General features: G+C 46.6%; 1 protein-coding gene and 1 pseudogene across 2 annotated transcripts in view; both read left to right on the top strand.

Moving 5' to 3' along the window:
• The window catches only part of MUC4 (mucin 4, cell surface associated), a gene marked incomplete at its 5' end in the record, with an annotated part of 29,373 nt that extends 19,771 nt beyond the window's left edge, over positions 1 to 9,602 (top strand). Inside the window, 8 exons of the mRNA XM_079100433.1 lie at positions 445 to 626; positions 2,142 to 2,301; positions 3,136 to 3,315; positions 3,706 to 3,779; positions 5,078 to 5,142; positions 5,225 to 5,460; positions 7,754 to 7,916; positions 9,112 to 9,602. Coding sequence (XP_078956559.1) covers positions 445 to 626; positions 2,142 to 2,301; positions 3,136 to 3,315; positions 3,706 to 3,779; positions 5,078 to 5,142; positions 5,225 to 5,460; positions 7,754 to 7,916; positions 9,112 to 9,307 — 1,256 coding nt within the window. The 3' untranslated portion in view covers positions 9,308 to 9,602. The remainder of the gene's footprint in view (positions 1 to 444; positions 627 to 2,141; positions 2,302 to 3,135; positions 3,316 to 3,705; positions 3,780 to 5,077; positions 5,143 to 5,224; positions 5,461 to 7,753; positions 7,917 to 9,111) is intronic.
• A 4,248-nt stretch (positions 9,603 to 13,850) lies between these two features.
• LOC306670542 (UPF0711 protein C18orf21-like) lies at positions 13,851 to 14,913 on the top strand (annotated as a pseudogene). The gene has a single exon. The product of its transcript is annotated as a UPF0711 protein C18orf21-like (transcript).
• The last annotated feature ends 460 nt before the right edge of the window (positions 14,914 to 15,373 follow it).

Here is a 15,373-nt window from a genome sequence, read left to right as displayed (position 1 = left end):
AGGTCCAGGAAGTAAAAGGGGGGGAGGGGTGAGAAACCAGGGATGGGGCTGCTCTGACGAGAAGCCAAGAGGTTGGCCTGCAGCGTAGCCTGGGGAAGTGTTGGGGGATCCTGGCCTTCACCCTTCATTGCCCAGGACCTTTCAGCCTGGTACAGGCCCAGGCAGGGTTCTCTTCAGGCAGAAAGGGCCTTCCCCTCTGTGGAGTCCCACCTACGATCAGTAAGCTGAGCTGGTGTGCCCTTTCTCCGGCTTGGAGCCTGACCAGGATCACCCCCTGCATACAAGGCCCTGCTCAAAGGAGATGGCCCATAAGATTTTGGGGGAGGTCTGAAGTGGGTGGGGGAAAGCTCAGAGCCAGCAATCAGGGTATTAGTGGGCAGGTCACCTCAGGCCACAGAGCAGAGGAATCTCCTAGCCCGCAACTGTCTCATCTTTCCTGGACAGAGAATGGTACTCTGCTATGGACACCAAAGCTGCTGGAGCCATTCACTCTGGAGATTCTAGCAAGAAATGCCAAGGCTAACTTGTCATCCATACTCCAGCCCAAGACTGTGGTCTGCTTTTGCAGGGCAAAGAGCCAGTGTTTATATAATCAGACCAGCAGGGTGGGCAATTCCTCCATGGAGGTGAGTGTTGGGAGTGGGTAGGTTGCCATGTTGAGGGGAAAGAAAGTGGGGATTGAAGTGACGTGCTAATTCAGGTAAGCAGGTACCACTCTCAGGCCACAAACTCAAGTGTGAAGAAGTAGAATGTCCTTGCTCGTAGCTCCATTCTTCCAGGCTAGCAGGAAATTTCCACCTAGGCCTTTCTTACATTTCCCCAGCACAGGCCACTGAGGAGTGGTGGGAAGGTGCTGTCCTCCCTGGGGGAGACACGGCACTGCTGCTGTGCTGTGCTTGTGCCCAGGAAACCTTCCTGAGATGCTCACTTAGGGGCATCTGCCCAGAGCAACACCCAGACTTTTCTCACTGGGGGTCTTGTCATCATGGTGTTGGAAGACAAGTGAAGGTCCCTTTATCTTGAAATTCCCAAGCGCCTTTGTTTTCTCCTACTCCAGTTTAAGGGAGTCTCTTTTTTAGTTTGGAGATAACCTTCTTCATCAATGTTTCCAACCAAGAGACTCATCCACAAATCTTGTCCATCTGAACTATTTTTTTTTCTCCCTCCCCTCCTTCCCTATCTTACCCAATAAGGATTCCAGGGAAAGAGATATGGTGTGAGAAGGCTGAGTCCGAGATCCTGCTGCATGGCCAGGCAGGGGGCTCAGGGTGAAGAGCAGCTCAGGGAGGCTGAATGGGCAGGAGGGTGGTATGGTTTCAGGCAGGATTTGCAGGCCCAGACTGGTCAAGAAAGTGTTTGACATCAACGTTTATAACAGCACAATTCATAATAGCCAAGCTAGGGAGCCCACCTGGGTGCCCTTCAACAGATGAATGGAAAAAGAAAATAAGAAAATGTGATACACACACACACACACACACACACACACACACACACACACATACACAGTAGAATATTACTCACCATAAAGAAGAATGAGTTTATGGCATGTGCCAGTAAAAAGTATTTCACTTATCATGCTACATGAAATAAGCCAGCCCCAAAAAGTCAAAAGTCAAATGTTTTCTTTAATATGCAGAAGCTAATCCAAAATAAAGGGGGAATAAAAGTAAAAGAATAGAAGATCAGTAGAGTAGCAAAGGGGAGTGAAGGAAAGGGAGAAGGATGGGATAGAATGAGTCTGACCTAACTGTCCTATGTGCATATATGACTATATCACAGTGAATCTCACCGTCATGTAATCCACAAGACACTAATTTAAAAAAAAAAAGTAAATAACAGGAAGATCAGTAGAGTTGAGGGAAGGGAACAGGGGGAGGAAGGAGGGGAGGGGAAGTACTGGGGACTGAAATAGAACAAATTATATTCCATGCATTTATACTTATGTCAAAATGAATCCTATTGTCACGTACGACTAAAAAGAACCAATAATTTTTTTAATGGTGTTTAGTAGATGCTAGAAGAACTGACAAGGACTCAGTGTCCACGGGATCTCATACCAGAGGGGTCGGTACAGAGACACCCAGAAGCTCTCAGTGGCTCAGCCTTTTGGCCGGGCAGTGATCAGCAACCTGTTTCAGGTGGCCGGCTGCAAGTGTGAGGGGGATACCTTCGGCCAGTACTGTGAGCGCTCCCGGGACCCCTGTGATGAGCAGTGCTTCCCGGGCGTGCAGTGCCATCCTGGGATGGGCTGCGGGGCCTGCCCTCCAAGCATGACCGGGGATGGGCGTCACTGTGCAGGTGAGCTGGGAGCAGGGCCCCAGCAGGAGGAGGTTCTGGGCCAGGTGACAACTCAAGGGCAAAGGCAGCCAAAGGCAAACAATTGCTCTTCCTTTCCTAGTCAGTCTCTAGAATGCTCACCAGGGGAAGCCAGGGGAAGGATGGCGTGGAAAGGGGACAGGAGTTGGCATGGTGCTGAGGGAGAAGAGTCTGTCCAAGCAGCAGGAGGGCCAGGCCAGAGCAGCTCTGAGGCACTGGTGGAGAAAACCCAGAGCAGAAGACTCAAGCTGAGAGAAGAAGTCCAGAGAACAGGGGCAAGCTGGGGCCCTTGGGCTCCTCAGGGGTCTTCAGAGACTCCAGGCCCGGGGGCTCTGCAGTTCACAGGTCAGGGTGTTTTTCTTTTGAATCCTCTCCCACTCGTCCTGGGAGCCACTGCAGTCACCATGAAGGAGATCACAAGGAGGCTTCCCCTCGAGCCCCCGAAGGTGACCAAATAAAGTCAGGAGAACACTGTGTCTTCTGAGCAGAGGCCTCAGTGGGCAGAACCACAGCCTGAGGAGATGAATGTGAAGTCTTTTGGGTCCTTCCCTGATGCAGAGGCTCTGATAAACATACTACTCCTTTGGTAGAAGTGAAAGAACACCTACCTGGCAGAGGAAAAGGGGTCGCCTTGCAAGAAATGTCAGGAAAAAGGGAGGATAGTTCAGGTTCAGAGTGGCCCACAAGCAGAGCACAGATTGAAGGGGCAGTGGGGGAAAGAAACTGAGATGTCCTGAAAACAGTTTCCCATAGATGTCCCTCCACCCACCCCAACTGCCCCAGTATGGTGTTGCTGACCTCCCTGCTCCCTCGCAGCTGTGGAGGCCTCTCCTGTCTGTTGGAACCATTCCTGTCCTGTAAATTACTGCTACAACCACGGCCACTGCTACATCTCCCAGACGCTGGGCTGCAAGCCCACTTGCACCTGCCCACCAGCCTTCACTGACGCCCGCTGCTTCGTGGCTGGGAACAGTTTCACTCCATCCATCTATAGAGGTACGACCAGAGGCACCTGCCAGTCCCATCTCCACACTCATCTTGTCTTTGGGGAAGACGAGGAAACTAGGGTCCAGGGCTAAGTTCCTCAAACTCACAGAATAGACCTTTCACGTGGTAAGCCGTGGGCTGCACGGGTTCTTGAGAGCAGCTGCCAAAGCCCAAACCACGGGCCTGCTGAGGAGGGATGGAAGCAGAGGCTTCCCGGCTCAGTGAGGCAGGAGCCACAGAAGCCCTGGCCAGGACAGAAGGAGTACCGGGGTGAGAGTAGGAAAGGGGTCAGTGACTGTCACTTTGGAATGAAACGGTCTCTGTGGGCCGGCCCAACAGACTTCTGAGACAAGTCTGGGTAAGCTGAGATGGTGATGACTCTGCCTCTTCCACCTCCAGAGCTTCCCCTAAGAATCATCCAGCTCCTTCTCACTGAAGAAGAAAACGCCTCCATCGCAGATGTCAACGCCTCGGTCAGTGCTGTGTGCTGGGCTCTGGCTGAGGCCGGGCTGTGGTTTATGTGTCCCTCTCCTAGATCCACTCGCCAGAGGAGGCTGGAGCCTCTTCCACAGGGGAGGTCCATGGTTGGGGCAGGGAGCCAGCAAGCCTCAGGTTAGAGACCCCAGAAAGGGTTGGACTCACCAATTGCCATGAGCAGAATCTAGGGTGCCAGTTCACCTCAGCCTCTCCGAGTGTCCCTCAAGACCTGCACCTGGGTGTTATGTGGAAGAAGCATGAGCGGTCACTTCACTTCTACTCTGACTTCCCAGAGGGAACTGGGTGCTCTGCCCCTTGACCCCATGTCCTTGTCCACACCTCAGCCACAGGCAAAGCAGCCCAGCTGTTGAGTGCCTGAGGCTCTAGAATGCCAGACATGGGCTTCAGATCCCTGCCCTACCACTTACGAGAGCAGGTGTAATAAGAGGATAAGCTTTTCAGTTGCTCATATGTATAAGTAGGGACGATAATAGTACCTGTATCAGTAGGTTGTGTCTAGGTTTAAATGATAATGTACATAAGGTACTTAGCACAGTGCCTGAAACACAACAAGCATTCAAAAATATTATTATTCCCTGGGGAGATGGTGCACACCTGTAATCCTAGCAGCTCAGGAGGCTGAGGCAGGAGGACTACAAGTTCAAAGCCAGCCTCAGCAATTTAGTGAGACCCTAAGCAACTTAGCAAGACCCTGTCTCAAAATAAAAAAAATCAAAAGAACTGGGGATATGGCTCAGTGGTTAAGCACCCCTGGGTCAGTCCCTGGTACCAAATAAACATACAATCACTATTACTACCCCTACTATCACAGCACTCCACACCTGCAATGCTAAAGTCCATAGTCAGTTTTCTACTGCACCTGACTGTGACCACTTTGAATACAGCCTCTTCCTAAGTTACCTTGAGATCCCAGCACCTGTCCAGTGTGGCTAAACAACTGATGTTCAGTACACATGGGGGGAAGATATGGTTTGGCGAGTCGGGGATCAGAGGCAAGCTGGGGTCATTCATTTCAGATCCCCCCCTTATAAATGTGAGGCAGAGGAGCAAAGAATGTAAAGCCTTCACTCACCAAGGAGTACTGATGAGCCATCTCTGGACTTGGCTGGCGTGTGGGGATGCAGAGATGGGTGGCGAATGTTCCTGGGACCCGGGGTTCACTTCCAAAGGGGAAGCCAGGAAGGGATGAAGAAATGCACTACAGGGTGGGGGTCTCCTCTCTAGTCTGGGCCTCACCGCCACTCACCCTCCCATCCCCCAACCTCCATCGCAGGTGGCTTACAGGCTGGGCACTCTGGACGTGCGGGCCTTTCTCCGCAACAGCCGCGTGGAACAAAGGTAAGCGAGACTGTCCCTGCCTGGCGCTGGCACATCTCGTCTCCCCCTCCACGTAGGCCCTTGCTGACCCCCTCCCACACAGCTCTTCCCCAGCACCAGCCTCAGGAAACTCCATTCGACACTGGGTGGTCATCTCGGAGTTCCGGTACCGGCCTCGGGGCCCTGTGATCCACTTCCTGAATGAGCAGCTGCGGGAGGCCGTGGTGGAGGCCTTCCTCCTCCCGGTGCCCAGAAGGAGGTGGAAGAGGAGTCAGGAGCCCAGGAACGACGTGGTCTTCCGCCCCATCTCCAGGGAAGATGTGCGGGATGTGATGGCGCGTGAGTCACTCTCTCGGGAACAGTTGGGAGGCCGAGTCAGGGAATAGAGGGAACCTGTCACAGATTGTCAGGCCACCCCAACTCATAATGATCCCCAGACAAGGAAGAAACAAGTTAATTTAGTTTTGTTGTTCGTAATCTTTGAGAGAAATTACATCTCAAAAGCTGAGATTCCAAGCAGGGCCACAAAATACCGCTAACACCCCAACATGTAGTCTCAGCAGTTTGCCAACCCTGGACTTCCATATATGCCCCCTGCTCCACCCTGGTCCCAGAGAACGGGGGATTGAACCCAGGGCCTTGTGTCTGCTAGGCAAGCACTCTACCACTGAGCTACGTCCCCAGACAACCCAGGCCTTCCTGACTATTGCTGCTAATGGTTTCCTTTCCTTTAGTAAAATTGCTCATGATTTTCCTAAAAGTCATTGTGCTTAAACACACACACAAGGGGCCAGGCCCAGTGATGCACACCTGTGATCCCAGTGACTCTGAGGTGGACTGAGGCAGGAGGATCACAAGACCCTGTCTAAAAGTAAAAAGTAAAAAGGACTGGGGATATGTCAGAGGTGGAGCTCCCCTGGGTTCAATTCCCAGTACAAATAAATAAATAAACAAACACACACAAGGTTCCCCTTTGAACCTCCAGCTGAAGGATTCTAAGTTGGAAGCTGAAGATTGGCCAGGGGCAGAGGTACCCCACTACTGAAAGGGTGTGGCTCTGTGTGAGTGCCTTCCCCAAGCCAAGCCTCAACACCCTTGTGTGTAAAGTGACATGGGATTTCTGAGGCCCTTTTCAGTTCTGACAGCCCCTAGTTCTCCTGCAAAGGGAATCAGCAAGAGCAAGGAGTAACCCAGATGGGGCAGGCAATAGGACAATGACCATTCCCAACACAACAGAAACTGCTGTTTCCCTTGGGTCTAGAGCCAGGCAAGAGTTCCTTCTAAAATCCAGTTCATGCCCCTTCCTTCCTGGGCAGCAAGGAGAAATCCCTCCGAACTACCACATCTTGAGCAATCAGGATGAGAGGAATGGGTGGCAGTAAGGGAGCAATAATCCCAGCCACGACTGTGATGTTTGTTAAAGATAATCTACAATTTTTATTATATGAGCACAGTATGTTTATTACTGAAACTTTAGGAAAAACCAGTTAACAAGAAAAAAAGAAAGAAAGAACCTGTAATCCCAATCCCCAGAGACGACACTTTGTACATATCTTTCTGAATTTTCTTTTATGCCTAGGGATCCCCACGTATTGATTTTAAAATAAGGGATCAAATCATACCTCATGTTTGACAGCCTCCTCATTAAGGAGTGGTGAGCATATCACCTCATGAATTGTGTATTCCCATTTGATTTTGTTCAACCCCAGGGTTGCAAACGCTCCAGTGTACTGTTTATGGATCCCAAAGGAAGAACTTGAAGGACTCCACAGAGAGGTTCTGGACATTTTATCATCCACTCCTCAGCTGTGGGCAGGGATGCAATTGAGGACCCCCCATGCCTGTAAGCAGGGGGAATATACAGGATAGGATGCACGCCCACCACACAGTTGGGTTTCTTCTGACATTCCTTTACTTTACTACCAGGGTCACTCTTCAGATCCTCTCCCAAGGATTGTGAGAGTAGTCAGCTCCCCCTCTCCATTTCCCTCCTTACCATATTCTTTTAGAGAACTTCTTACCTCACTGCAAGCTTTCCTAGGCGCTAGTTAGTATTTAACCCAACAGATATATTATTTTATAATGCTATATTTAAATATAGTATCATGATATATTTTAAACATTATGATAATTGTTGCTTTATTGAGTGCTCACTCTGTGTCAAGCACTATACTATGTACTCTGCATGTGGCGTTTCCTTTAGATCTCACAGCAAAGTCAATGCTATGATTGTAATTTTCTTTTAAAAATAAGGAAACTGAAATTTAAAAAAAATAATTAACTGAGTCTGAGAAAAACTTCCCTATTACACAACTAGTTAGGAGCAGAGTTTGAATTTCAATTCAGGTGTGGTCAACTTCAAAGTCTGTGCTCTTCACCAATGCATTTTCCATACCTTGGAAACTGTCTTTCCTTTGGTAAGGATATACAGTGATTTATTTACCAAGACCCTCTCCTTTTAAACTTTGTTGATATTATCAATTATGTTGATCTGAGTACCCATAAATATGTATTTGTGCACTCTTTCAACTATTTCTCAGGATAAATGCCTGAAAATGAAATTCTTGATTGAAAGGTGTGAATTTAGTGCTAATCAGTTACCTTCCATGTGCATTCTTGTCCAACCTGACAGTGAACCTGAGCATGCTGGGTGATTACTTCAGATGCAATGGCTACAAAGACTACCGCCTGGTCTACAGCCCCCAAAGCGGCGTCACTTGTGTGTCCCCATGCACTGCAGGCTACTGTCACCATGGAGGCCAGTGCCAGCACCTGCCTAATGGACCTCGCTGCAGGTTTGTAGGTCTCTGGGCAGGAGGTGGAAACAGTGCAGGGGAATCTAATTCAGGCAAGATACTGCAAAGGTTCCTTTGTAATTAGCAAGAACAGGGACCAGAGCTCAGATCCTGAGAAACAGATTCAGGATCCCGGCATGTGAAAGAAGATGTGAGGTACAGTTGGGATAGTAGACATGCTTTATTCAAAGGTGGCAGCAGTCCCTGAGCCTTTCCATAGGATTTTTTAAGTGCAGGCCAAAGAATACACAGTGCCAACAGGTTACAGAAATAATTGTATACTCGCAAGCAGATTTTTATGACCTTGAGAACATATGCTGAATCAGGGTGTTTATGACCTCGGCTACATATAGCCTGCTAGAAGTCTCGGCCAGGGAGCCTAACTGTAGCCATCTTGGGCCTACCCTACAGTGGGAAAGAAGAGTTGTGCATCCTTACCCTGTGTGGAGAGTAAAGATGCTATATTACCTCTGAAACTCAAACCAGCCAGAGAGTGGGTATCATGACCATTTTGAAGATGAGAGACGTGCAGCTTAGAGATAATAAGAAACACAAACCAGTAAGTTAAGAAATAGGGTATGGTTTCCTAAGTCAAACTCCTTGGAACTGATTGTACTTCTCCAGAATGGAATCTCAGCTTGTCCCCTTTGCATGAAATAGAATCTCATTGTCTTGTATCTTGGGCCGACCCTGCCCCTCAATGAGAGCACTCAGCCGAAGAAGGCCCCTACACTAGCACCTTATGCACTCTTGGGTTCATTAAGAGTCTGAGTGGCTTCCGTGAGGACAGCAGTAAGGCTGCAGCTCCATCCCAGCTTCGGCTTCTATCACCATAGGGCCCTGGGTCTACCCTTGGCCCACTGCAGTTCCAGATCCCACGAAGTAGAGGGTGGTTTGAGTTGAGGGAGGAGCCCTGCCCTGCAGGTCGTGAGGAGGGATGTGGTTTACGACTGCGCCTGCGCACCGTGGTTAGCCCCCTTCCCTGCTATCCTGGTGGAGCTGACTCCAGGTAAATTGACACCCACTTTTTTAAGGTCCAGGCCTGACTCCTTTGCCCAGTGGCCTCGCTTTGGCATGGCTTCAGGTCTGACATAGCCCCTCTCCCTAATGGGTGGGCCCAGGCTGTCCTGGACAGCCTCCCCCGTGGACCGCCCACCTCCCCGCCCATGACAGCGCTGCCTCTCTCTGTCCCCAGCTGTGTGCCCTTCTCCATCTACACGCCCTGGGGCAAGCGTTGTGAACACCTGAGTGTGAAACTGGATGCATTCTTCGGGATATTCTTTGGGGCCTTGGGCGCCCTCTTGCTGCTGGGGATGGTGGTGTTTGTGGTCCTTCGCTTCAGGTGCAGCTCCAGAACCAGGAGCTCCTACCAACTGGACTTGGAAAGTTGAGAACTTGCCCCAGATGGGCAGCTGTGGCCAAGGATACCTCAGGACCCCATCCTCAACACTCACTTCAAGCAGCACTGCTTCAGGGAGACTGGAAAGGGAAAGGTGAAAGCTGGTGATTTGGGATTCTTCAAGAATGAATAATGGGAATAAAGACAAGATCGTACCTTATTAGGAGGCCAGAGTGCCCCAGGAAGGTGCCATAAAGACCAACGCATGTAACCAGTTGGGTTCTCTCACACAGACCTACATACCCTCAAGGAGGACTCTGGTCCATGTGTAAATGCAAGCACATGTGCTGCGCGTGCACACACAGCGGAGTTGGGGTGATTGGCTCTAAGTTAACAAGTGTGCTTTTGCACACTGAACTCTCTGGTTTACTTCTGATTAAAGTCTATTTAAATAAAATCTCTCTGACTTGTGTCTCCAAACCATGATTGCATTCCAGATTTTCTCCTGGTGATGCAAGGGCTGGGTACAGGCTTCTCCCAGCCACTGGAAGGCACATGGCATGGAAGTTAAGCATTAGGCAGGTGGCAGGGAAGCAGAGGTGGATGGGGCCCAGTCCTACCCCAGTTCTCAGTTACTCCATATTGGGAGGCCTCAGTTGCCACAACCCTGACTTGAGTCCTTGTTTTCACCTCCATATCACCTTCTTTCCCCACCCAACAGAGGCTGTGATGCTTTAGAATTGGTTTGTCCGCCAAAGCTTCGTGTGCTGGAGGCTTGGTCTTCTGTGACAGTGTTGAGATGGTAGAACCTTTAAGAGGCAAGGCCTCGTGCAAGCTAGTTAGGTCAAGGGGGCATCACCCTCAGAAGGGACTAATGTACTTTTTGAAGAGCCCTGAATGTTTTGTTTTGTTTTCTTTTTGTTTTTGTTTTTATACCAGAAATTGAACTCAGGGGCACTTGACCACTGTATTGTATTTTATTTAGAGACAGGGTCTCACTGAGTTGCTTAGAACCTCGCTAAGTTGCTGATGCTGGCTTTGAACTCGAGATCCTCCTGCCTCAGTCTCCTGAGCTGTTGGGATTACAGGCATGTGCCACAGCCCCCAGTGAGCCAACACATCCAGTGATCCCTCAGTTTTGAAAGTGGGTTTTAAAGTGAACATACCTCAATGCCCTCAGTCCTCTTGCATGCCGCTGGTTTCCTTTCTGTTTTTTTCCTATGTTGTGACCCAGTCAAGGGGATCCTTACCAGAAGTCAAACAGATGAGACCACCCAATCTTGGATTTTTCAGCCTCTGAAACTATGAACTAAATAAGCTTCTTTTCTTTATTAAGTACCCTGCTTCAGACATTTTGTTATAGCAACAGAAAAAGTTGCAAGAGGTGGTATTAAAAGTACAGTTGTCAGACTTAGCAAATAAAAATATGGGATGTCCAGTTAAAATTAAATTTCAGATAAGCCACCACCATAAATTTTTTTTGTATAAGAATGTTCCATTGAATATTTGGGACACCTTTATATTTTTACAAGTTATTTATTGTTTATCTAACATCACTGGTAACCTGTATTTTATCAGGCAACCCTGGTCAAAACAGGTTCTGGAAAGGAAATTAGTGGAGACCATATGAAGGGTAGTTTGGAGTGGGAAAAAAAAATGGTTCCATTTAAAGAAAATAAGAGGACAAAATAATGTCACATGACCTTCTTTCTTTTCATGTTAATAAACATACATCTCAACAACACTTTTCTAGATGATATAAAACCAAACCACTACATTGGAATGTCTTAGATTGTGTTTTGTCTTTTTCTTTTATTGGCTGTTATAAACAGTTCTGCATGGATTCTCTATTATTTTCTGAAGATAAACTAAGAATGAAATTGCTGATTTAAAGGGATCTACTTTCTTTTTTCCCCTTGCAGTTCTGGGATTCCATCCATGGCTTCATAGGTGCTAGGCAAATGCTCTACAACTGAGCTACATCTCCAGCCCTTTTTAAATTTCATTTTAAGACAGGTTCTTTTTAGTTGCCCAGGCTGGCCTCAAACTTGTGATCCTCGTGCCTCAGTATCTGAAGTAAGTGGAACTCTATAGGCATGTGCCACCATGCCCAGCTTGGGATCCACAATTTAAAGCCTTTAGATAAACAGTCAAGAAGATAAATCCAAAAAGATCGTATCCATTTCATTCATGCTAGGAATGATTAGGAATGCTCACACCCTCATCAGTATGGATAGTGAAATTGTTAGAAATCTTTACCTTTTTGACACATGATAAGCAGTATCTCACTGTATTAATTTGTCACTTTTTAGCTAGTTTAGTCGAATTTTCTTTTTCCATGATAGGGCTTTTATGTTCCTTCTTCTGTGAATTGCCTGTCCTCGCCAGTTATTTATTTTTCCAGTGATATGTTTCTTTTGATTGCCTTGTAAGAGTTCTCTGTATAGGAAGGACATTCTGTGGTTTTTATATGTGGTGTAAATAGGTCTTCCGGCCCGTAATTTTTGTTGATGTCTAGCTTCCCCTAATAACTTAACCCCTCTGGGAAGAGACACCTTTGAATCCTCTGCAGCACATAGCACTGTCTCTCTTCCATTGTAGGTACTCAAAAAATATGCCAGGGTGAACATTGGATTTATTTTGGTCCAGTCTACTTTCTGAAATTCATTCTATCCTACTCTGAAAGTAGAAGGGGGTCAGTATAACATACACACTCCCCTCACTGAGAGAAATAGCCAAGTTGTTTTGTCATGCTCATCATTTATTTAATAAATATTTATGGAGCTCTGTTTTTAGTGGGGTGGTTTACTGGGGAACTTGACCACTGAGATACATCCCCAGTTCTTTTTTTTAATCTTTTAATTTGAGACAGGCTCTCACCAAGTTGCTGAGGGTCTTGCTAAGTTGCTGAGGCTAGCCTCAAAGTTGTTATCCTCCTGCCTCAGCCACCTGAGTGGTTGAGATTATGGGCATGTGTCACCATGCCATGTTTTAAATTTTATTTATTTATTTTTGGTACTGGAAATCGAACTCAGGACCCTGCACATGGGGCATCTTTTTTTGGTTGTTGGTAGTGGTGGTGCTGGGGACGGAACCCAGTACCACCATCAACTACTTATCCACGCTAAGTACTTGCTCTACCACTGAGCTACACCCCCAGCCCATTGTGTGCCAAGTACTAGGGTTACCACAATGTGCAAAATCTTTTATTCTAGTTGGAAGACACAGATAATAAACAATACAAATAAATGAAATAAGTATGAAATAAGTGTGATGTTAGGTTGTGATGAAGAAAAAGCAGAGGGGATATTGATTTTTAAATTGGGTGGTCAGGGTTGAGCTCAGTAAGAAGAGGTGTGAGGGTGGTGGAGGTGGAGTTAGCCCAGTGGGTATCTGGAGAGAGACCTTCTAAACACACTGAGCTATGTGTGCAAATGTGCCAAGATAGCCAGATGTGGTGGCCCATGCCTGTAATCCCCATGTGGTTCAGAAGGCTGAGGCAGGAGGATTGTTATTTCAAAGCCTGCCTCAGCAACTTAGTGAGGCCCTCAGCAGCTAAGCAAGACACTGTCTCTATAAAATATAAAAATGAGCTGGGGATGTGGCTCAGTAGTCTCAGTGGTTAACTGCCCCTGGGTTCAAAAAAAAAAAAAAAAAGTCCTAAGAAAGGAGCAGGCCTAATGCATTCAGGAAAAACCAGGAAGTCAGTATAACTTACAGTGAGCAAGTTAAAAAGGTGGGTGGAGGGATGCCAACCACGCACAGTTTTGCAGGCCTTTGTGAGAACTCTTCTTTTCCTCTGACTGAAATGGGAGTGTTCGGGCCTCCAAGTGGCATGGTCTGCCATACGTTACAAAAAGACAGCTCTGCTGACATCCTGGGACTAGACTGTGGATGGCAGGCAAAGGTGGAAATCCTGTGACGCTGTAGTAACCCAGGTGAGAAATGATAGCATCTTGGACCATCTTGGTGATGGCAGTGGAAAAGGTGAGGTGGAGTCAGATTGTGGGCATTGCTTGGGGCAGTAGGGCCAATAGAATTTCCTGGTGTAAAATGTAAGAGAAAGAGAAAAATAAAGAACGGAGGGCTGGGGATGTGACTCCATGGTAGAGTGCTTGCCTAGCACACATGAGGTCCTAGGTTCTATCCCCAGCACCAAAAAAAAAAAAAAAAAAGGTTGCTTGCTGGGCGTGGTGGTGCAGGCCTGTAATCCCAGCAGCTTGGGAGGCTGAGGCAGGAGGATCATGAGTTCAAAGCCAGCCTCAGCAACTTAGCAAAGCCCTAAGAAACTTAGTGAGACCCTGTCTCAACATAAAACATGAAAAGGGCTGGAGATGTGGCTTAGTGATTAAGTGCCCCTGGGTTAAATCCCTAGTCCCCAAAAAAAATTGTTCTCAGAATTTTGATTTGACCAACTGAAGGATGTAATTGACATTAGCAGAGATGGGGAGGATGCAGTTAGAGCAGGTGTAAGGGGCAAAAATCAGAACTTCAATTTTGGAAATGTTGAATTTGAGGTGTCTCTTTAACATCCACCTGGAGAGGTTGAGTTAGCAATTGAATATATTCATTAATAATCATTGTGTATGATGTTGATGACGCTAGAAAGCCGACGTCCAGCGTTTCCTTTTTTCGCTTGGTCTGGATGGCGAGGAAGCGGCGTTGAAGATGAGGCAGAAGCACTATCTGGAGGCTGCGGCGCGAGGCTTACTCGAGAGCTGCCCAGGCCAGGCCCGCTATCTCCTCTGGGCCTACAGTTCGTCACACGATGACAAGAGCAATTTTGAAGAAACACGTCCATACTGTTTCCAGCTATTGGTTCTGGATAACTCTCGAGTGCGCCTCAAACCCAAGGCCAAATTGACACCCAAAATACGGAAACTTCTTAATCGAGAAGCAAGAAGTAGTACGCTCAGTTTTAAAGAAGCAAAAATAATCAAAAAGTATAAAGACTCCAAAAGTGTATTGTTGATTACTTGTAAAACATGCAACAGAATGGTTAAACATCAGGGTAAAAGCAGAAGCTTTCTGTCAGCATTGAAGAGCAGTCATATTACTCCTACAAGCAAACTCAGCCCCAAGAGACCAAAGAGACAGACTCCAGGTTCTGCAAACTTCAGTCCTAATATGCATGGCTCCAAAGGCAAGAGCCCAGCATTGATTGACAGAACACCTATATCTGGACGATCAACACCCATTTGCTCCTCAAAGAGTGTGACAAAAAGAAAGAAACACTTCTCTCAACTAAAAATGTTGCTTAGTCAGAATGAATCCCAAAAGAATCCAAAGGTAGACTTCAGAAATTTCTTATCCTCTCTATGAAGTCTCTTGAACTTTGAGAAAAAGAAATTTTTCTGATACAATTTCTGAAACTAAGTTAACAATTAAAAAAAAGAAACTTTTATTTATTCTTTGAATACATGAAAATTAGGTCCAAGGGCAGACTTTCCTTGGCATCCTTCAGTGTATTAGGGAAAACATCTCATTAGAATGAATAACTAAAATATCACAGGTGGTCATTGAGAATCAAAAAATATATGAAAGGTTCTTATAAATAGTAAGGATATATGTGAACCTTGAGTGATAGTATTTTTTCCTCCTTTAGTCTTAACAGTTTTCATTATGTCATTTTCTTTCAAAATAAATTTGAGAAATTAAGGAGAGGGTCTGTCACTCATGAGGGTTTCTTCTGTATATGTGTAGCCCTATCAGAAAAGGAATCCAGTGTGTATTCTTATTTTCTCACTCATATACATAACTATGAGTAAATTCTTAACATTATTCCTATCTTGAATGCAAAAATAAGTATCTAGCACATTCTTTTTTGTAGTATTGGATTGAACCTAGAGCCTCATGCATGCTAGGCATGCTTTCTAGCACTGAGCCATACTACCAGCCCAACATTCTTGATTTAGGTGATCTACAGGGTACTGAAATTTCCATTTTACAACTTCTTTTGTTACTGTAGTAATATTTTGCCTTGAAGCGGCATTTTAATTTGCTCTAGAGATGACTCATTTCTAGGTCTGAAAACTATCAGAACATAAAGAGTAACAGTTTTGCTACCTTAAATCTTTCTGGAATGAATATATATATATACATACATATACATGTATGT

The sequence above is a fragment of the Sciurus vulgaris genome (genome assembly GCF_902686455.1).
Source record: "Sciurus vulgaris genome assembly, chromosome: 10".
Taxonomy (NCBI): Eukaryota; Metazoa; Chordata; class Mammalia; order Rodentia; family Sciuridae; genus Sciurus; species Sciurus vulgaris.
Note: the sequence above shows the minus strand (reverse complement) of the source record. Positions and strands in the feature narration are given on the sequence as shown.